The sequence below is a fragment of the Natator depressus genome, chromosome 7, assembly GCF_965152275.1.
Source record: "Natator depressus isolate rNatDep1 chromosome 7, rNatDep2.hap1, whole genome shotgun sequence".
Classification (NCBI taxonomy): domain Eukaryota; kingdom Metazoa; phylum Chordata; order Testudines; family Cheloniidae; genus Natator; species Natator depressus.
The window spans coordinates 56427773-56451371 of NC_134240.1; the positions used below are offsets into that span (position 1 = coordinate 56427773).

The window sequence follows — 23599 nt, forward strand, 5'->3', positions numbered from 1 at the left end:
TGTTACAGGAGCCACTGTAGACAGCTGCAATCCACAGGGCCCTGGGCTGGAACTTGGAGTAGAGGGCGGGCCCGCGTTCCCCCCATCCCCCCAACTCCCTACTTGATACCGGAGGAGTTGAACTGGACTGTGGGTTCCACCAGAGGGGAAGGTCTCTGGCCTGTTCCCCGATCCACTAGGTGGATCAGCAGAGACTGCGGGGATTGTTCTTCTTCCTTTCCCCATGCTGGCCAGTGATGAGGCTAACTGAGTGAATGGCAGATTTGAGCTACGAAAGTGGCCAGACTGAGGGCTGCCATGAACCTCTGAGGTGAGAAAATCTGCCAATAAGGACAGGACCCACCAAGGCAGAGGAGGAACTTTGTCACAATGATCATACATCTTCTCTTGCTTTCTGTACCTCCCAGCTTGGTCCTTAGCCTGGAATATGTATCATAATGCTACATAAATATGTCAATATATAGAAGTCTTGAGGTGAGTTAGAAAATTGATGAGAAGCAACTTTATTAACACTGTGCTTAGTTTAACTTGCATGAACGAGTAGGGGAGGGGGAACTCTAGTTCAGTCTGAAGCTACAGACACTCTGCCTATCAATGCAAGATGCCAAGCCAAAAGCATTACATCATCACAATTTATTCTCATTGGCTGGTCAGAGCTCAAGGGCTGGACACAGTTACTAACTCCTTGTCAATAAAGAAGCCTTACGGCTGCCTAAAGAAGTTTCCATAGTTGTCAGCTACATCACAAATGAAGTGAAAACATATCCAACTTCTCTTCACACCTGAGCCTGTCTGAGAACACTACACGATTATTGTACATGGCTTTTTGAGTCAATTGTAGGGTTAATTTTTGATATTATACTTAATTTTGTTAAATCCAAGTTACATAAAAAACTAGTAACTTATCTGTTTCAAGACAATAAGTTAATTTCTCTCACTGTGTATGTGAGTCCAAAATAAAAAAAAAAATCAAATTCATGAACAGGTTTGGGGTATTGAGGTAACCTTTATCAAGGAAGAACACAGAGCTGGTATGATTTTGGTGCAATTGGCGCAAAACTCATCACTGGCATTATATCAATGTCTTTGGGGTCAACGAGAGGTTTCAAGGTAAAGTTCTGCAAAATCATTGTCAGTACCAAAAATAGCTCCATCTGAGCCAGACCCACGCCCATGCAAATTCCTTTCCCTACAATGAAAAAGTAATTTTGAGTTGATCCTGGAGATCTCTCTCTGTAGCACATTTTAAATACTTATTATGGAAGCAAAATCTCAGGATTAAAATTAGATGCACAGAGTAATTCAGGGCAAGTACATGGAGGATAATGGCTATCTCTGAGTTCAGGAAGGTATGAAAGCAATCTCAGAACTGTTAGCAATTATCTTCAAGAGCTCACGAAGGATGGGTGAGGTCCCAGAAGACTGCAGATGGAAAAACATGGTACCCAGCTTTAACAAGGGGAACAAAGAGGACCAGGGGAATTGTAGACCAGTCAGCCTGGAAAGATACTGGAACAAATTAGGAAACAATCAATTTGTAAGCACCTTGAAGATAATAGGGTTATGAGGAAGAGCCAGCATGGATTTGTCAAGAGCAAATCAAGCCAAACCATCCCGATTTCCTTCTTTAACAAGGTTACTGGCCTAGAGAAGAGAGGCCATTAGCAAACAAGGGAAATGTGGTCTAGATCAGTGGTTCTCAAAGCCGGACCTTCGCTTGTTCAGGGAAAGCCCCTGGCGGGCCGGACCGGTTTGTTTACCTGCCACGTCCGCAGGTTCAGCTGATCGCGGCTCCCACTGGCCACAGATCACCGCTCCAGGCCAATGGGGGCTCTGGGAAGGGTGGCCAGCAAGTCCCTTGGCCCGTGCCGCTTCCCACAGCCCACATTGGCCTGGAGCGGCAAACCGCGGCCAGTGGGAGCCGCGATCAGCCGAACCTGCGGATACGGCAGGTAAACAAACTGGTCCGGCCTGCCAGGGGCTTTCCTTGAACAAGCGGAGGACTGGATTTGAGAACCACTGGTCTAGATGAAATTACTATAAGGTGGGTGCACAACTGGTTGAAAAAACTTACTCAAAGAGTAGCAATCAATAGTTTTTTTTCAGACTGGGAAGATGTATCTAATGGGGTCCTACAAGGTCTTTCCTGAGACCAGTACTAGTCAATATTTTCATTAATGACTTGGATAATGGAGTGGAGAGTGTGCTTATAATATTTGCACAACTATAATGCAAAACTATAAAATGGCTAAGCAGTAGTTCTACTGAAAAGGATTGGGGGGTTATAGTGGATATAACCGTTAAATATACATCAACCATGTGATGCAGTTGCAAAAAAAGCTAACAGTGTGGAGTGTATTAATTGGAGTGTTGTATGTAAGACACAGGAGGTAATCATCTTGCTCTGCTCAGCACTGGTAAGGTCTCAGCTGGAGTACCCTGTCCAGTTCTGGGCATTACACTTTAGGAAAGTTGTAGAAAACATCTTTAGGAAAGATAAATTTGAGAGAGTCCTGAGGAGAGCAACAAAAATGATCAAAGATGTAGAAAACCTGACCTATGGACATGTCTAGTCTTGAGAAAAGATGACTGAGGGGGGACCTAATAACAGTCTTCAAATATGTGAAGGGCTGTTATAAAGAGGACAGGAATCAATTGTTCTCCTTGTCCCCTGAAGGTAGGACAAGTAGTGATGGGCTTAATCTACAGCAAGGGAGATGTAGGTTATATATTAGGAAAAGATTTTAAAAGTAATTAAGATCTGGAACAGGCTTCCAAGGGAGGTTGTGGAATCTCCATCACTGGAGGATTTTTAGAACAGGCTGGATAAACATCTGCCAGGGATGGTCTAGATTTACGTGGTCCCACATCGTGCAGGGGGCTGGACTTGATGAACTCTCAAGGTCCCTTCCAGCCCTACATTTCTAGGATCTCTCTCCTGATGACTACGCAGTTGGCTTTGTCCTACTGTATGTTTTGTACTCCCTTCAATTTTAGTGTTGTCTGCATGTTTGATCATGGATTAATTTATACCTGACAGACACCACACAAAGCAAGACAAGAAGTTGCCAGGCAGAGCGAAGAGAAGGGAATGTGTAGTTAGTCAAAAAACTCACTTCAGACGAGCAGAAAGTGACACTCTTTAAAGACTGATAGATGCTTTGCTAGTGTGAGAGACTCTTCTTCATGGGCCACCTGAAAACACTATACACTAAACAGTCTGAGAGCCATGAGGAAGTTCAAGGCAAAGCTAGAAGACAGTCTGGGATCTGAAATAAAAACGGCTTCTTTTACCTACAGAAAAAGGCATGAAGAAGTCACTCTTCTTAAAGGCACCATTTTCGTCCAAGAAATGTCCCAGGTTAAATTGCTCTGGGTTTACAAATTTTTTGCTGTCATATAGAACTGACTTCAGTGCAGGGAATATCGTGGTGCCCTGAATTCACAAATGCAGGAAAAAAGAGTTAAAGTGGATACTATCCAGAAGAGAGAAGCCTCCAAAATTCACTTGAGTTGGACAGTGAGACCCATCTTTGTTTTTCTTCATTTCCTTGAATCCCCTGAACGTCATGTTTTCAACCAGAAGCAGAAATATTAAAATGTCTTGAGCACAGCTAATCCCACTGAACTACAATCCACCCTTTGTACCTCCGTGCCAGTGATACACTGAGTGCCTTTGGGCAAGGCACTTTGGGCAAGGCACTTTTCTTCTCAGAGCCCTTGTTAGAGTAGCAAGTTTATTTTACCTCTGTATTTGGTACTGGTGAGACCGCTGCTGGAATACTGTGTCCAGTTCTGGTGCCACAACTCAAATGAATAGAAGATTAGAAAACATATTTTATAGTGTGTGATGGGTTCGGTCACAGAGACCCCCCCCTTGATGCTGTCACCTGACATGCTGGAATTACCTCTGAGCCCGTTTTCCACTGCCAGCTTGGGACTCCAGAACCCTGCCTTGTTGAGTCAGACATGCTAGCCTGCTACAACAAAGGCCCAGGTCTGGTCCACACCCCCAAAGCTGCAGACTTTAACCAAAAATGGCTCAGCAAGTCACCTGTCTCCAGCACCGAGACAGGCAGCTCCCAATGGGATCCAAACCCCAAATAAATCCGTTTTACTCTGCATAAAGCTTATACCGGGTAAATTCATAAATTGTCCACCCACTGTAACACTGATAGATAGATATGCACAGCTGTTTTGTGCATCTTCAGTCTTTCCAGAAAATATCTTCTAAATGCCCCAATATTTTTAAATATCCCCCAGGGAGGCCCAGGCATGTAATCCATGAGAGTTGGGAAAAAATTGTACAACTATAAAGGTTGAAAGAAAAACACAGGTTGATTTATCTGGACACAACAGATAATCATAGTGTGCACTCAAATGACTCAACTACAGCAGTACAATACAATACTTCTGAGGCACCTTCTATCAAAATGGATTCAACAGAACGTTGCAAACTCCACTAAGTCAGACTATCGAACATATACAAATTCATCACAAAAATCCCAGTGACATTCAATTATATCAACTAAGATACACGCCATTTTTTCCAACATAACACACATCCTTTTCTTGAAAAAACAAACAACTCCCCAAACTTAGCTCTAACCACAGATTTTCTTAGGCAGTTATAAACCATTATAGATTTTAAAAGGACACTACACCTTAGACTTCCTGAGGTAGCAGTTAAAGGGCCAAATTACCTGCTGGTGTAACTCTATTTCTTTTGACTGAACTATGCCAGCAGAGAGTTTGGCCCTTCATTGTGCATTTCGTGAGGTTTTCAGGGTTTGGTAGCAGCAGCAGCTTAACAAGGAGAAGGAGACCATTATGGGAATCTGAAATAACACTTGTTTAGTGAAAATTAATAGTTAAAGAAAGAAATCTCTGTCCCCTCTCCCAGTACAAAGGAGAAGAATAGAATAAACACTTGAACATACCGCTGTCCAGGGAGAGCACTGGAGCTTGCCATTTTCCTCTATAAGATTTATTAAAGTCACAAACTTCTTATCTTCATAGTCAAACCGGTCCCCAAAGATGATGGAGCAGATGACGTTGGAGACAGCGTGGGTGAGGAAGAGGGTGGGGTCAAAGGGCCGCCCTGGAGCAAAACAAAACTCAAAAAGAGTCAGTTAATTCTGTGTTTTCACCCTCAGCATCAGAGTCACTGACAGCACAGGGATGTTGTGGATTTTCTACCCCAGGACAAGGTGGGGCTCATTGTAATATTCCCTGAGGAGGGTGGGTTAGGGCTGCCCCAATCCCCCCTCTTACCTCTAACATGCTAAATTAAACACGTGCCACTTTTTTTTCTTGGCAATCAGTTTTCACTGTCTGCTCTGCTGCTCTCTGCCTGGCACACTCTGGTCTGACCAGGGGCCATCAGTGCCTCTCTTAGTGACACCTGCCTGTCTGACTTGGGGCCCATTTAACAGAAAGAATCCCAACCCTTTCACAAGAGGATCCTGCTCAGAGGGCTCTGCCTGAGTCATCACTTGTGTTTTTTACCATCATTACTATTTAGCACCATTGTAAAGTCAGTCTTACTATATCGTGCTGAAACTTAGAGACATACTGAAACCTCATTATCTATACTCCAAGTTCTCATAAACAGCTGCCTTTAGACAAATTCTCAATATCAGATGGGTTAAAAAAATCACAAATGAAGAACTCTGGAGGAAGATGAAACAAAAACTGATGGGACAGGGATGAAACTGGAGATGACAACAACATATATGGACAAAAGACCTGAATATCATCATAAGACAGGCATTGGACTGGAACCCCCATGGCAAGAGGCAATAGGTAGACCATGAGTAAGTTGAAAATGCACAATTGTTAGTGAGCAAATTGACATTGGAAGATGCTAAGACTGCAGTAGGAGAGTGGCAAAGATGGAAGGCGCTGGGGAAGGCCCTATGTTCCGCAAGGAATGGAGAGGAATACGATAAGAGAGAATGAGCGTCAGTTATGAAGCACTGTAAATGTACACAGTGATTTCAAACATTCCGATGGAGCCCATCGCTATCAAAGGTAGGTGCCAAATATGTATCAGACATCTAGCCGAGAGAAAATGAGAAGCAGCAAACTGTAGGCCTGGGTGTCTTCTTAACCCAGCACACTGGAACTAACCCGCTCTAATATGGCTCACTGTGTTAGGGTCTACAAACTCTAGATAAACATTTTCAATTTGCTCATTGGTCACAGATCAGAGGGGAGAAAATGTGAGAAACAAACAGCCAGAAATGGTCATCTCTGGAACTTTTCACACATCCTTTCCCATTACATTAACACAGGCTGTTATATATGCAGTTAATGGCTTGAGTTATTAGACGTTTGAACCAAATAATTAATATAATGAAAAACAGAAAGACAAGAGTCTTTGACTCCTCAATTTCCAACGGACATGAAACAATCCCCACCGTGTGTGTTTCTGAGCCTTTCCACTAGAAAACGGGTTTCTTCCTGGATACGCTCCTCAATGCTTTTCTTCCCCATCCCAAAATTTCTCAGGTTAGTGAGGGCAAATCGGCAGAGCTTCTTCCATCGCTCCCCATTGCTGAAAACAATACCTGGAAATGGGAAGAGAACAGGAATGAAAGGAGGGAGGGCCAGACTCAGTTTGCCTCTTTGAAAAACACCCGAACATCGGTGAGTCAAAGGTTCCATTTCAACTGAACTGATATTGTGTCTGTGTTCTACTAGGGAGACGACATTACAGCTACATTGCAAATACTGACTGCAGTATTGCTATTGCCGTGTGGGACCCCGGGTATCGGAGAGACAAGGTAGGTGAGGTCATATCTTCTATTGGAGCAACCTGGGTTGGTGGAAAGACAAGCTTTTGAGCTGCACCAAGCTCTTCCTCAGGTCTGCAGCAGGTAATTAGAGTGTCCAAGCTAAAAACAAGGTGGGACAGACTGCAAAAGAGTTTCACATTTAACAGAGACACTGGTTTTTTGGCCCATTGCAACTATTTATAAGACACCCTGCTGACTAACCCTCCATCATCCCACCACTGCAGAGGTGTTAATTGTCCATTTCATGTTTATAGGACACTTCATTTTCAGTGGTTTCCCAGAATGTGCCCAAGTTACAAGCCTTTGAAAAAAATCACATTTCACACATGCTCAATAGAGACTTCTTCAAGTTTAGCAGCTAAAATCGCCAAAGGTTCTATCCTCCCAAGGCGTGAACCAGCACCTCACAGATCCTGGTGCCTGTCCATATGTGAGATGAAAACCCACTACTGCTATCAGTTACTCCATTAACTCATTGCCTATGCACCTACACAGACATATCTTAATTCTAGCATTCCCTAACTTCTGAGTGCTTGACTTTACAACCTTAATAATGTTGCTTTCAAGTAACTACACTGAAGGTTGTTTTCACAGTCACTGTGATTCTAATATAACTATAGTTCACTTAATGCATAAATCAGATAAAAGACTTCCTGAAAAGGACATCTTGGTTCCATATTTATTACTCCCTCACTACTAAAGAACCTTAAAAACCGAGGGTCCCAAATAAAACAATAATAAAAATAATCCTTCTCCAGCCAAGGGATCTGCCTAGTTAGTGAGGACAGGTGAGGAAGGGGATAGGAATTTGTGGCTTGTTCTGACTCTCTTTGCCTCTCCAGCCCTGCTCTTCTGGCTGTATTCTGTGCCTTGTAGGGTAGGTTGGCCTGACCGTTTTCTCTCATAAACCTTTAGTGAGATGCTAGGAACCATTCATGTCAGTGAACCAGTGATGAAATGGGGATTGAGCTCTTTCCTGGAACCAACAGTATTTATCCAATTTTTACTACCATATTAATGAAACTCCAGCTGTTTCCCTTTTCTCTTCTCAGTTGCATTCTCCCTATACAGAAAACTTCAGCTCTATATGCTGACGTTACTTCAAATGTACCTGTTTCTTTGGCATGTTTGTCAAATAATGGCATACTTCCTCTTCCACTGAACTCTTCCCCGAGACTGATCAGAGCTTCCTTCAGAATCTCATGTCCATACAGCACCACAACCTGTTCTGAACCTAAGTATATTGTGAAAATCGAGCCGTACTTTTCACTGAGCTGTAAACATTTAGCACAAAGACCAATAAGTTTTAACTTAGATCCACTTATATAAGGATAAGAATGTGAGTTTGGTTAACCTTTAAAAAAATGTTGTGACCCTCCCCTCCGCCTTATATTGAATCTGTACAACTCTTGATTTCAGACTGAAACATTAAGACCCTGAGATGCATGACATGATGTGACCGGGAAGTCAGTGGAAATATTCCCATTTATTTCAGTGGGATTTGGATCAGGTTCTGTGAGAAATTATTGAAACAGGATGTGAAGGGACAGTGCAGCTTAAAAGAAAACCAGTGATTTCAAAGTTTGGAAATGCAGAGCTAACATCGAGTCATAGGTTGTAAGGCAGAAGATTCTAGATCTTCTCATCTGACGTCCTGTCTAGAACAGGCCATTCACCCAGTTAACCATGTATTGAGACCAATAACTTGTTTGACAACCAAATCTTCCAGAAAGGCACCAAATCTTGATGTGAAGACCTCAAGAGATGGACAATTCACCACTTGGTAGTCTGGTCCAGTGGTTAATCACCCTCACTGTTAAAAACATACCTCATTCTGATTTGGGTTTGTCTGGCTTCAACTCCCAGCCATTGGTTCTTGTTCTGCTCTTCTCCTCTACATTAAACAGCCTTTTAATAGCCGCTATTTTCTCCCCTTGAAGGTACAGCAGAACCCTGTTTATCTGATCTAACAGGGACCGGGGCCCGATCAGATAATCAAAAATTCGGATAATCCGGAGAATGGGACAGTGCACGGCTGCAGTTCCATCTAGTAGCCACAGGATAGAGCACCCACCTGTGTGTGCTGGTTGTTCAGTTAATATGGAGAGCCGGATAATGGAGGGTTGGATAAACAGGGTTCTACTGTACTTATTGCTTGTAATCTAGTCTACTCTCAGCCTTCATTTTGAGACGTTAAACAGAATAAGCTGTTTAAAGCTCTCACTGTAAGGCATTTTGTTCAGCCATTGAATCATTTTTGTGACTCTTCTCCAATTGTTCAAAAGGTGGTGACCAGATCTGTAAACAGTATTCCAGTGCCAATCTCACCAATGCCTTACATAGAGGCAAAATCATACCCCTACTCCTATTCACTGCTTCCCTGTTTATACACTAAACAGGACCACACAAGACCTTTACGTCAGTGTCATATTGGGAGCTTGTTTGTGGTTTGTTCATTGTGACTCCTAAATGCTTTTCACAAGAACTGCTTTCCAGGATATTGTCTCCCACTCTGAAGCTAACATCACCCAAACAATCTTAACTGTCCCTCCATTTCTTTCAGGGCTGACCTTTTGTTATCTCAAGACCAGACTAATATAATGTGCCAAGAGAAGCAAGGGCTAACGCTCATCTTAATTATCAGAGGGGTAGCTGTGTTAATCTGGATTCGTAAAAGCGGCAAAGAGTTCTGTGGTACCTTATAGACTAACAGACGTATTGGAGCATGAGCTTTCGTGGGTGAATACCCACTTTGTCGGATACATGCATGCGACGAAGTGGGTATTCACCCATGAAAGCTCATGCTCCAATACGTCTGTTAGTCTATAAGGTGCCACAAGACTCCTTGCCGCTCATCTTAATGGCATTTCTGTATGTGTGTCTGTCTGTAACATGCTAGTTCTTGAACACTGCATCCCGTAGATTCCAATGGTTCAGGGAATGTTCTAGGCCTCAGTGACCAGAAGTCTATTGATTTTGGTGAAAACTGGAAAAAACAAAAGGGCTAAACTGTGGACACACAAACCGTTGGGCATTTGGTTGGCAAAGCCAACAGCTTCAGCCACCTCTATGACTGTCCACAGAGGAAAGTACCAGTGGACGGCAGCTATTAAAACCTTCCAGCATAACACCCCTCATCTCAGTTCTGCCGATCTTTCCAATGCAGATTTCAGATGCTGGCACCCTGAAAGACAGAGAAATGAACAAAGAGAAAAAGAAAGAAAAAACAAAAATGGTGGAGGGAAGGGGAATGGGAAGGCTTTGGTGGAAGGGGGCAGTAGGGGTCCACACAGAGACCCTGGCATGGGAGCCAGGATGGGGGACAATGGTTTGGGTAAATGGGGGCACAGAGAGCCCCAGCCATGGTTGGAGGGAAGAATTGGGGACCCTGGATGGGGGGGGGGAGAGTGCTACAGAGAAAATTGTGGAGGGAGGAGACTGAAGGGGGCACATAAAGTCCCTGGCTTGGGGAGAAACTGAAAGACCATGGTGGGGGGATTGGGCAATGGGGGATACAAAGAGCCACTTGCACAAGGGAGAGGCGGGAGTATTTAGGGAGTCCCTGAAATAGAGGGGGAAGGAAAAATGGCACACAGGGAGTTGGGAGTATCGAAGAATTCAAGGAGCCCTTGATGAGTGCCATACACTCAGCCTATAGAAGGCGACCCTGTAGTGTAGTAGGGTTATACCTTGAAATTATCCAGAGTCTGAAGCTGGTGTCAAATGCAGTAGCCTGATAAGTGAGAGGACCTTGATGCTGAGACCATATTGCACCAGTGCTCCAGGACCAGACCAGTTGTAGAATCTTACTGATGAGCAGACTGGTGTCAGGATAAACCCTTTATTATGGGCAGAACTAGGTACAGAAATGAGGTAGTGGGATTTCCCACTGTTCTGAGTAGCTGCATCCTGCCCTGCCCTGGGCTGCTCTGTTTCTGGCCCAGCAGGAGATGTCACAGGGAAGCAGAAACGACAGCTAGAGGGTAAAAGAAGTATGGCACCTGTACACTTCCTGGAGGAATTACTCTACAGCACAGCAGCTACCTGTGCGTGAGCTTCCAGGTGGAATTCAAGGGGCTGGTTTTGGCCTTTAAAGGCCTACATGGTCTGAGCCCTGGTGACCAAGAGTCCTGCCTCCCTCCTTGACCATTCACCTGCGGCTTAGATCAATGGAGGCGCTCAGCCTGAAGTGCCCTTGCTATGAACAGGATGGCAGTGCTGACAAGGGCTTTCTCTGTGCAGTTTTTACTGTCCCAAATAAAGGGGCTTCCATCACTTCCCTCGGGAGATGATTCCGCCATCTGTAGAACTCGCTTTTCAGAATTGTTGTAGGAGATTCAGCCAAAATGTCTATGTTTTACTGTGCTGTATGTCTTCTCAAGGCTCCTAGTTACACCCTGACCACTCAGGAGCCACTCTCCCTCCTTGCTGTGCAAACCCTTCAGTTACTTGTCATGGCTTTCACAGCTGAGCTGTACTTATTTTAATCTATCCTCTTCTGTCAAACCTTCCAGGCCTCTTCACTGTTTAGTCTTCTCCCCTCCGAATTTCTGTTGGTTTGGTGATATCTTTCTGGCACCTAAATGCCTCTGCTGGTGGGCAATGACCTAATTGTGGTCTCACAGAGCCTTCTAGAATTCCTCCTAGTGCTTTGCTAACTCATAAGATCTCTGTGCACACAGCCCAAAATTACACTGGCTTTATCACCTCCACAACCAATTTGTTTCACATGGAAGGTGCTCTGACACTACAGCGATACATGGCAGTGCAAAATCCTGAAATAAAGATTGCCATATAGCCAGTTACCAAACCTGTTATTGATGACTAGAGCCCAAAGTACCATCGTTAATTTCTGCAGGTGGAGAGCTGCCTGTTCACACCAGGCTCACAAAGAGTGGGGGCTATAACCTGACTCTCCCTGAGCTGCTCTGGTCTGCAGGGATGGGTGTTTCCTTCTTGAGCTTCATCAGTGCTCATTCTCCCTTTGAAAACAGGATGACAGGAACAGACCCTGTATCTCTACATCTCTGAAACTGCTGTGCTGGGAACTGCAAGGACACCTCAGCTACAGCACAGATTACATCCTTCCTGGATGGGTTTCAGAGTAACAGCCATGTTAGTCTGTATTCGCAAAAAGAAAAGGAGTACTTGTGGCACCTTAGAGACTAACCAATTTATTTGAGCATAAGCTTTCGTGAGCTAAAGGAGCACTCAAGGAAGACAAGGCTGTCGTGGAGAAGCTAAAGGAATTCTTTGTATCAGTCGTCACTGCAGAGGACCTGAGAGAGATTCCCGCACCCCAGCCTTTCTTTGTAGGTGACAAATCTGAGGAACTATCCCCAATTGAGGTGGCAATAAAGGAACTTTAGGAACAAATTGATAGATTACACAGTAAGAAGTCACCCATACCAGATGGTATTCACCCAAGAGTTTTGAAGGAACCCAAATATGAAATTGCAGAACTGCTAACTGTGGTATGTAACTGATCGCTTAAATCAGTCTCTGTAGCACAGAGGTGGCCCACGGGCCACATCCACCCCATGGGATCGTCTTGCCTGGCCCTTGAGCTCCCAGCCAGGGAGGCTAGCCCCCGGCCCCTCCCCTCTGTCCCCCCTCCCCCGCAGCCTCAGCTTGCTGTGCCGCCAGGGCTCTGGGCAGCATGGCTGCGAGCTCCTGCCGGGCAGTGCGGGTGGCATGGCTGGCTCCAGCCAGGCAGCGTGGCTGCCAGACATGCTGCTCTGAGCAGCATGGTAAGGGGGGTGGGGAGGTTGGATAAGAGGCAGGAGGTCCTGTGGGGCAGTCAGAAGACAGGGAGCAGGGGGCGGTTGTATGGGGCAGAGGGGCAGTCAGGGGATGGGGAACAGTGGAGGTTGGATAGGCATGGGAGTCCTGGGGGGCCTGTCAAGGGGCGGGGGTGTGGATAGGGGTTGGGGCAGTCAGGGGACAGGAAGCAGGGGGGGTTGGATGTGGGTGGGGTCCCAGGAGGGGGCGGTCAGGGGACAAGGAGCAGGGGGGATTGGATGGGTCGGGGGTTCTGAGGGGGGCAGGCAGGGGGTGGAAAGTGGGAGGGGGCAGATAGGGGGCAGGGGCCAGGCTGTTTGGGGTGGCACAGCCTTCCCTACCCAGCCCTCCATACAGTTTTGGAACCCCAGTGTGGCCCTCAGGCTAAAAAGTTTGCCCACCCCTGCTGTAGCAGATGATTGGCAGACAGCTAATGTCACACCAATTCTTTTAAAAGGCTCTAGATGTGAATCTGGAAATTACAGGCCAGTAAGCCTAACTTCAGCACCAGGCAAATTGGCTGAAACTATAGCAAAGAACAGAACTGTCAAGCGCATAGATGAACATGATATATTAGGGCTTTTGTAAAGGGAAATCAATGCCTTACCAATCTATTAGAATGTGGACAAGGGTGATCCAGTGGATATAGTACAATTGGACTTTCAGAAACACTTTAACGGGGTCCCTCACCTAAGGTTCTTAAGCAAAGTAGGCAGTCCTGGGATAAGAGGGAAAGTCCTCTCCTAGATCAGTAACTGGTTATACGATAGGGTAGGAATAAATGGTCAGTTTTCATGGTGCAGAGAAGTAAATGGCAGGCTCCCTCAAGAATCTGTACTGCAACCAGTGCTATTCAACATATTCATAAATGATCTGGAAAAGGGGGTAAACAGCGAGGTGGCAAAATTTCCAGACAATACAAAGATACTGAAGATAGTTAAGTCCACAGCAGACTTTGAAAAGTTCCAAAAGGATCTCACAAAACGGGGTAACTGGGCAACAAAATGCCAGATGAAATTCAATGTTGATAACTGCAAAGTAATGCAAACCGGAAAACTTAATCCCAATTATACATACCATTAGCTGTTACCACTCAAGAAAGAAATCTTGGAGTCACTGTGGATAGGTCTCTGAAAACATATGCTCAATGTTCTGTGGTAGTCAAAAAAGGTAACAATGTTAGGAACCATTAGGAAAAGGGCTAGATAATAAGACAGAAAATATCATAATAGCACTATATACATCCATGGTATGCCCACACCTTGAATACTGTCTGCAGTTCTGGTCACCGTGTCTGAAAAAATACATTAGATTTGGAAAAAGTACAGAGAAAGGGCAACAAAAAATGATTAGGTATGAGGAAAGACTAGGACTGTTCAGCTTAGAAAAGAGATGACTGAGGACAGATATGACAGAGATCTATGAAATCATGAATAGGTGTGGAGAAAGTGAATAAAGAAGATTTATTTACCCCTTCCCATAACACAAGTGTGACGGGTTGGGTCACAGAGACCCCCTTGGGACTGTCACCTGATGTGCTGAAACTACGTCCGAGCCCGTTTTCTTTGTCAGCTTGGGACTCCAGAACCCTGCCTTGTTGAGGCAGACACGCTAGCCTGCTGCAACACAGACCCAGAGTCTGAACCATACCCCCAAAGCTGCAAACTTAACTGAAAACAGCTCAGCAAGTATTCCTGTCTTCAGCACCCAGACACTCAGTTCCCAGTGGGATCTAAACCCCAAATAAATCTGTTTTATTCTGTATAAAGCGTATACAGGGTAAACTCAGAAATTGTCCCCCCTCTATAACATTGATAGAGAGATATGCACAGCTGTTTGCTCCCCCAGATATTAATCACTTACTCTGGGTTTGTTAATAAACAAAAGTGATTTTATTAAGTATAAAAAGTAGGATTTGAGTGGTTTCAAGTAATAACAGACAGAACAAAGTAAATTACCAAGCAAAATAAAACAAAACACGTAAGTCTAAGCCTAATACATTAAGAAACTGAATACAGTTAAATCTCACCCTCAGAGATGTTCCAATTAGCTTCTTTCACAGAATAGACTCCTTCTTAGTCTGGGCCCAATCCTTTCCCTGGTACAGTCCTTGTTAGTTCCAGCTCAGGTGGTAACTATGGATTTCTCATGACTGGCAGCCCCCTTTGTTTTGTTCCACCCCCTTGTATATCTTTGGCACAAGGTGGAAATCTTTTGTCTCTCTGGGTTCCCACCCCTCCTCCTAAATGGAAAAGCACCAGATTTAAGATGGATTCCAGTACCAGGTGACATGTTCACATGTCCTGTGAGACCCCAAACCTCCATTCTTCCTGGGCTGACTCACAGGAACACAGAAAGACTTGCAAGTAAATAGAGCCATGTTACAATCAATTGTCCTAGTCAATGGGAGCCATCAAGATTCCAAGCCACCATTAATGGCCCACACTTTGCACAAATATCATAGAACATCAGAGTAATACTTCATATTTCTAGCTTCAGATACAAGAATGATACATTCATACAAATAGGATGAACACACTCAGTAAATTATAAGCTTTGTAATGATACCTTACAAGAGACCTTTTGCATAAAGCATATTCTAGTTACATTATATTCACACTCATAAGCATATTGCCATAAACATATGGAGTGCAACATCACAACAAGGCCAAAAGTGTAACTGGGTTCAAAAAAGAATTAGATATGTTCATGGAGGATAGGTCCATCAATGGCTATTAGCCAAGATGATCAGGGATGCAACCCCATCCTCTTGATGTCCTTAAACCCATGACTGCTAGAACTTGGGAGTGGATGGATCACTAGATAAATTGCCCTGTTCTGTTCATTCCCTCTGAAGCACTTGGCACTGACCACTGTTGGCAGGGCACTGGGCTAGATGGACCTTTGGTGTGACCCGGCATGGCCATTCTTATGTTCCTTTGTTTGCCCTGGTTTCAGAAACCTGCACCAGCCTGCTGGGGGCGGGGGCTGTTGGGAGAAGCTCCCCTGTTGCAGCAGTTGCACAAGCCTGATGAGGCAGAGAAACCTGCTGAGATACTTAACCCCTACCAAGGACTCACTCAAGGGACGGGTGAACTAGGGAGGAGCACTGCATTTAGGGTGTTTTTTAAATCACCTCTACTCTCTGTCTACTCCTCACATGAATAAGCAAAAACAGTCATGTGAGACTTCTTAGTAAAGTCTCCATGCGTGACACGCTTCACTGCTACCCCGTGCCTCTGAAGACAGTTAAACTGTCACCCAGAAGGCTCGTATCTTCAGTGCAATTCTGGGAGAGGGTATATTTATGCTGCGCAGTATCGCACTGGACCTAGGGGCCTAGGCAGGTGGGCTGAGGGGCTCCACTTCCGTGAAGGGGAAGTAAAATGAGAAGTTGGAGCACAAGAAATGTGCCAGAGAGGCCAAGGGTGGTGTGGCTGAGAGGACTACTCCGCAGTGCCCCCTTCAGGCCATGCACAGTACTGCAGCCATTCCCCTCCTTAGTCTATCCACCTGTTTGGGGCAGGGTAGCTCGTGCTGTAAGCTTGGCGTCTGTCACTAACCAGTCAAGTAGCAAAAACAGCAACTCAGGCCTCAGATGTCTGCAGCTTTCCAAAAAAAGGGGTGGGGAAAGCCTTCAAAATATATAAACACTTAGTTGCAGTGCTTAGGGCAAGGCCTTAACCTGGCTCCGGGTTCTGGGTTAGTCCTGTAGAGTTCCTCTGTCCTAGTCTCACCCAGCTCTGCCTCTGAGCAAAAGCAGGTAAGCTTTCTTAACTGGCCTGCTGGTTTCCAATTTGTCAGTATTTCCTCCTTGCCCTTCTAGGCCTCTGGAGGACTGTCTTGCTGGTTGCCCAGTCTGAGTGGATTTTCCTGCAAGAGTCTGTTCTAGCTCCAGCTCTTTTTTAACCTCAGAGAGCAGGTTTCCTGCATCCCAATTTTTTTTGACTTAGCAGTAAGCCTTGCCTTTTTCAGTGATTGCAGTGCAGAACCCATGTGACTGCCCAGTTGTACTAAAAATAACCACATCATGCAAATAGGCTACTGCAAACTCACTGTGGTGGTGTAGGACCTGGTCCCTAAGCCTCTAGAATATGGCCAGGGACCAGTGCAGTCCAAAGGGCATCGTCATAAATTGAAAAAGTCCAAGATGTGCACAGGGCTGTCCTCAGGCATCTGCAAAATACGCAGCTGCGTAGGGCACCTGAAAATTTGGGGCACCACTGGGTCTTAGTGTCCACCCTCCCGGCCTTTCTATCCCTGTTCTGACCCTTCCTGCAGGCTCCCACAGCTAGCTGCTGCAGCCTGGTGACTCTTACTCTGGAGGGGATCTAGTAAGTTAGAAATGAAAAAGCCTCTAGCCTGCCAGACCTATTAGCACAACACTGAAATTGTTAAAGACCCATTCAAGGGGTAATGAAGCCATTTAACAGGCATTTGCCAACCCATAGGTATATACTATCAGTTTCTGAATTTACTGACAAAAACAGTTGTGCATTACTGTTTTTAACTGAATACTGTCATTGCCCGCATTCTCCAGGCTTCTGCTCCTTCTTTACTCACAACATGTTAGTCTACAGGACCTTAGTTTAAAATTTGCTTTAAAAATATGTCATTAGTAAACTGGTGAAGATTATAAAATCACGTCTCTAAAAAAATCCTTCCATAAATTTTTAGATGCACAATCATCTTTAGCCTTAAATGCTTGGATCTTCAGACATATGGTTTTTTAAATAAATCCTTCAAAATATCAGCTTTATCTAAAATACACATTTTAATTGTAATTACTATAGTAAAAAAAACTTGCTTCAAAAATCTTCCTGTCCTTTCTGTCCATCCCTTTCTCCCTTCACACACACTCCACCCCACCCCGTTGAAGAGAGCCCCTTTCCTTCCAGATAGCTGAACAAAGAGTTTCCCTTTCTTTACTTCTGACTAGCTGATGAACTACTTTTAAGAGAACCCTCCAGCAAAATCAATACCTTAGTAAGATATAAAATCCTTTGTTATGCCTAAAATCTTTGGAAACATATTTTTTAAAGTTGGTGAAATTTCATAAACATGTCTATTGTTATGGAGATCACACAAAGTAAATTAGTGTTCCCTGTTTCTAAAAGCAATGAACATTGTTATGAACACACTAAACCTCTGTGACTGATTAATTTAAAATAATGTCTTTGTTTCAGTGAGTTAAATATGTAGTAATCTGGAATGATTACTTTATGAAGGCTTAAGAGTACATTTAAAATATAAAATCAGTTTAGAAATACTGATTAAGAAAATGTAAAACAGAAGAGCTGCATCATGTATTCCATAATATTTAATGATGTGTTCAGCAAGACAGCTGACTCGCCCTTACTACAAAGTTTTTGCAAATAAATGTCTGACAAACTTCAGGGCATATCAAAAAAAACTATGACTGACGTTTTTTATTCCCAAGTTCAGTGTTTTTAATTAGGTACCTTCTGCATGTCCATTCTGCATGAAGGAGAGGGTATGGGGATCTCACTATCCTTTGCTCCCTCGTCTTCTCCCCCCCCACCCCGCCCCGCCCCAACTGCGAGTCTGGGCTGCTGTCGGGCATAGGGGCACCAGTTTAATAATCCTGAGTAGGGTCCCATAAATCCTAAGGACGGCCCTGGATGTGCAGCAAATGCTGTCTTTTCTTTGGAATCAGAAGCCAGGAGTATCTGCCAGTAACCTTTCATTAAGTCAAGCGTGGTTATGTATTTAGCCTTTTCAAGGTGTGCAAGGAATTTGTTGACACATGGCATGAGGTAGCCATCAAATTGTGATACTGAGTTAAACTTCGTGAAGTCCATGCGAACCTGAGTGATCCCACTGGATTTGGGAACCTGAACTCCTGGGCTACACCACGGGGTTGTGGACTCCCCTATGATGCAAAGGACTAACAAGACGTGCATCTCCCGCTTCATGGGTTTCGTGGAGCTGCTCAGGAATGCAAGAAGTCACATGTTTCAGTTTTACCTTGAGCTGGTTTGGATTGGATATATGTAAGCTAAAGACTTTATAATAATTTAATTTTAAAAGACCATTTTGAGAATTCTAAATTTTAACTGTAAAGAACAGGATGGACTTTTTGAAAATAGAATTTCATTTCTGGTAGAATTCTAATAAAATTGAAGGAATAGCACAGAAAACAGGCTGAATAAAAACAAAAGTTAAAACTCTAAACTTAAACATGTTCTGAGCATCTCCCACCACAATGACAAAGGAAATATAATTGTAGAGAAAGAATTACAACTCTAATGCACATATGCCTTCAAACTACATAGTCATAAGTTGAAGAGACTTCTGAGGGAAACCCAGGAAGGTACTGAGCCAATGAAAGGGTGACAGCAATCAACTTTGAATCCAAACGAACTTGAAAGAGGTGCGTTTTCCTGTAATTGAATGGAAATAGGAAGAAGAGTCTAACTCCAAAGTAAGGATCTCCCAAACCCCCCACACACATCCTTTCTGCTCCCTGGTTTACACAGCAAGCACTTCACAACTCATTTGAAAGTCTTACCTCTAATTCCATGCCAGGGATTCGGGTCTCTATGAAAGGAGTGTCCATGCGGCCTGCTCAATCGTCTCAGCATGGACCTTGCCTAACTGCTGACCAGAATTTGGGTCCGCATCAGCCTGCTTAACTGTCTTGGTGTGGACCTTGCCCACAAGCTGGCTGGAAGCTGAGTTTCTGAAGCCTGCTGCCTGCGTCTGCCATTTCTGAGGGAAGTGGGGAGCAGAGGTGCTGTCCTTCAGACTTTCCTCAGAAAGCCAAAATAGGTGGGTTTCGGTTTTTTAGTTGAGCAGTTCTGAGGAGAAAAACTTCCAAGCCAAGGAGATAACTGAAGGAAATTTAGTTAAAAATCTGTTAAAAATCCTGTGAAAGCTCTGGAGTCTACTGCATGTGCCTCTTGGAGGCAGAGAATTCTGTGGAACTCTTCCTAGGCAACGGCCCTAAGCTGCTGCTCACAGCAAAGATCTGGTGTGCCTCCTGTTCACGAGGAAACGGGGAACACTATGGTGAAGACTATGACCTGGGGAATCTCAAGTAGGAGTAGAGAGTGTATGTTACCTGTGTATTTGGCACTGGTGTAACTGGTGCTGGAATACTGTGTCCAGTTCCGGTGCTCTAAACAATCTGCTCTAGGAATTACTTCAGGGAGAGTTGTCTGACTTGTGTTATACAGGAGGTCAGACCAGAATCACGAAGGCCCCTTCTGGCCATGGAATCTATGAATCTGTAATATTGGGGGGTGAGAAAAGGTGAATCATTCAGGAATAACAGACTGAATGGGAATAAAGGCACTGCAGCTACAGGACACCAGGCACACCAAGGAGTACAAGGATGATCAGAAAAGAGGCAGAACAAAGATGGCAGGACAGACATGAAAGCAAATGGAATGGTCCAGAGACAGAAGAACATGATTAGAGTATGAGTGAAAGCATTTTCCTAAATAATGGATATCATATTCGGATGTTATGATGATGATGACAGATGTAGTGGAGAGAAAGAGAGCCTGGAGCACTGGGCCTGGTGTAAAACCTAAGGACTGAACCAAAGGCTGTGAACCAGAGCTGGCCTGGTCTTGCCACAAATACACCACACTAGATATTTTGGTAAACCCAGGACAAACAGCTACAAAGGGGGGGGGGGGGGGGAGGGTAATTAGTCCTAGGGAGTTAAAAGGCCTTCCCTATCCACTGTGGAGAGATAACCACAGGGCAATAAGGTTCAGTTGGAAAAGGAGTTGCTAGGGAACCAATTAGGTTCAGCTGACTCCAACTACTTGAGACCTTTTTAAACCCTCCCCTAGGTAGAGGGAGATGGGGTCTGAGGGAGTGAGAGGAGCAGGGAAGCTGCTAGTAGGCTGTTTGCAGCAAGACACCAAACCTTCCCAGTAGGGAGGCTGCACTCCCTCCCCAGAAGGGAAAAGAAAACAAGCACAAGGGACTGACTGAGGAGAGGAGTAGCAGGACCCTGTGCCACCTATAAGGATTTGCCTTGCCCCAAACCTGAGTCTCCAAGGCTAAGAAAGGACTTAGCCTGCTGAGGTGAACAAGGTATTTTGCCACAATATTTACATAAATACTTTTCAGAAGGCTAGTACAGATACACCCCAATCTAGTAGATCAGATGGTCAGACAGAACAATGAAGAGGGATGTTTTGTCCAAAATATCAGGAACAAACAGATGCCATAAAATACGCAAGGTGGTATGTAAGTTGTGTATCCCAGCTTTTTCGTCTCAGTCTATAAATGTTGGGTACCTCACCTTGATCCTGTGTGCAGCATAGGGGACAGCAGAAAGTCCCACTGCTGACTGAGCCACTCCTTGCCTCTGGACATGCATGTGTTTGTGAACCTGTAAACACAGAGCCAGGGCTCTAGGACTGTGCTTTCAGGGCAATAAACCTGGCCAATGGCCTTTGTCACCAAACAGTGCCTGAGGTCTTTCTTCATGAGTAAATTGAGGTCGGCTAAATTAACATACTGCACTACTTGCTAATACTAGTAATGTTGACACTTCATGAACAGAAGTGTGGAGCAGCCTGAACAGCATTACCAAGGCAATGACATTCCAGCCTTCAGCACTTAACAACAACATGGTACAGTTAAACAGAGATGGGGGTTGTGCAGCATCCACAACAATTCACATGGAAACAGTATACTTTTAGGTCTATAAAGATAGATAGATAGATATAAAGGGGTCTACACACTGAAGTGTGACTCCTTTTGGCTCTGTGTGGGAATTAGCCAGTCCTTACTTTGTGCCAGGGCTTGCCAGGGCTGAGCCCCAATAGGTCTAGGCTTGGCAGTTCATAGCCCTGGCACCTTTGGGCTTGCTGAGTCGGTTATGGAAGTAAAAAAATTGCTTGAACCCTGGCACCTCTTTCATTACAAATTAAGCCCTGGAATTAGCTCTCACCCTGTCTGGCACTGCCTTCTGTCAGTTGCCCACTCTCTGGATTCCACCCCCCACGCCTCCCATCTCTCTGACTCAGAGTGCTCCCTCTTCGTGACTTGGCCCTCCAAATAAGTCTCTATATCGTCCTCCTCTTCCAGCGTGACAAAATCCCCCCAGACAAGCTGTCCCTACGCCATCTCAGGCAGTCTTCTGTTCCAACTCCAGGTTCTGTGCCTGACAACCTGCCTGGCAACCTGCCAGGGCTCCTGGGCTCCCAGACCCCTTAGTAGCCTGGGCTCCCAGTACCCCCGGCTCCTCAGCAGCCCACCTGGCAAGGAGCTTGGCAGCCAGGGTTTCCAGCTCCTTTCAGTCCACTTGGAGGGCTCCTAGGGTCACGGCTCCATGGAAACCAGGCTCCCAAAGTCCCTGACTCTCCAGCTTCTCCTGAGCAGCCCGCAAGCCAGGGGAGCATATTTCACATCAGAAATACTAAAATGTTTCCATTGCAGGAATATTTTGGTGTTTGCAAAACGAAAGATTGTGTAATTTAATTTCTATGGATTTTCCCCAAACCTTGAAATTTTTCATAAAAGTGAAATTCACTTTCCTGTCCATCTTTAGTTACAGTTAATTTAATGTTATAGTTCATGGTATATAATAAACAAAGTTGCAAATGCTAGAGCAGGGGACCCAGCTCACCTCTCGTGAAGTCTGCTTGATTACAGAGTTAAAGATATTAGAATGTTTATAACATTCAAATGAGAATGGTCTGTAAAAAGATTAAATTAAGATTATACAACAATGGTATAATACTGTATGTTATAATATGGATATTCTACTGGGCTTGGGTTGAATTCACTTTTTTTTTTTAACTTGCTAATTATATACAATTGCACACCTTTCCTTCTGAGAACTGGCAAACCCCTGGAGAGTAAGAAGACCCCAAGATCTCACCAATAGTAGAAATCAGACAAAGTATGGGGAATGGACAGAACCGTAGATTTTAAGGAAAGAAGGATCCATGCCTGCCTCCCAACAACTGCTGCAACTATTTGGGGGATTTCACATCACCAGTGTGAAATGTCACACAAGGAGCTACACAAACCTGGCAGCTACTAGGAGTTGGAGGATGACTGATGAGGCAAAGGAGAGGAAAGAGGGGTTGGTTTTTGAGGAGGGATTTGCTGGAGCAGAGAAGGCCCTTGGTGAATGAAGACGGGGAGAGGGTCCCTGGAGTACAGAGGCAGCAGAGTACATGATTTGATACTGAGAGCTGGAAGGAGAAAGGAAGGGAGAGGAGAAGGAAACACACAGATCATGAGGTTCTAACTTTGTATCCTAAGGGTGATGTATATGTGACGCCCATAGGTGTAAGGGTCCCTAAGCATAGGGTGTCTGATCAACCGGCTAAAGATAGACAGTTGCACAACTTCTCTTGCCCTAGGCACCATCAACCCAGCTAAGTCCCTGACCTGCAATGTGTTGGATAGCTGCAATAAATATGTTAATTAAATAAATATATAGGAGCATGGAGGTGAGCTGGAGAAATAAGAAGAATCTTTATTAAGTGAAAGTTTAATTCCACTGAGCTAAATTGAAATTACATGAATGAGCAGGGGAGGGGGAACTCTAGTTCAGTCCAGTGCCACAGAAACTCCCCGCATCAAAGCAGGCTGTCCAATCATAAGCATTACATCACCACAATTTACTCTGATTGGCTGATCAGACCTCAAGAGCTGGAAACATACTAGCCCCTTGTAAATAAAGCAGCATTTATGGCTGTCAAAAGTAGTTTCAATTGTTGTCAACTCCACCACAAATGAACTGAAAACATACCCAGCTTATGTGAGGAACAGATTCGCACCTGAGCCAGGCTAAGAACACTGTTGGGTTATTGTACATGCCTTTGGAGTCAATAATTTAATTTTTTTTTTGGTATTGCATTTAATTTTGTTAAATCATAGTTACTTAAAAAGCCAGGTTATTTATCTGTCTGTTTCAAGACAATGAGTTCATTTCTGTCACTGTACTAATGAGTCCGGGATCATAGACAATCAAATTCACTACTGGTGTAGGACATGGAGGTGACTTTTCATGATCT

General features: G+C 44.5%; 1 protein-coding gene across 1 annotated transcript; it reads right to left on the minus strand.

Annotated features, from left to right (window-relative positions):
- Positions 1–1010: 1010 nt before the first annotated feature.
- Positions 1011–9569, minus strand: LOC141991324 (cytochrome P450 2H2-like). Its single transcript, XM_074959628.1, has 7 exons — positions 9552–9569; positions 7912–8074; positions 6423–6572; positions 4941–5101; positions 4191–4310; positions 3295–3436; positions 1011–1189 (listed from the first exon to the last, which is right to left on the minus strand). Exons 1-7 carry the CDS (start codon positions 9567–9569, stop codon positions 1011–1013), a joined length of 933 nt encoding a protein of 310 aa, XP_074815729.1.
- Between the last annotated feature and the right edge of the window lie 14030 nt (positions 9570–23599).

Bases quoted from the DNA above. Each gene is read 5' to 3' on its own strand.
- LOC141991324 (XM_074959628.1), bottom strand. The intron at 3,437-4,190 runs GTGCATATCTAT...TTGTGAATTCAG, and splicing joins TGAAGATGCACAAAACAGCT to GGCACCACGATATTCCCTGC. The intron at 1,190-3,294 runs GTAAAAGAAGCC...TTTTCATTGTAG, and splicing joins CTTCATGCCTTTTTCTGTAG to GGAAAGGAATTTGCATGGGC.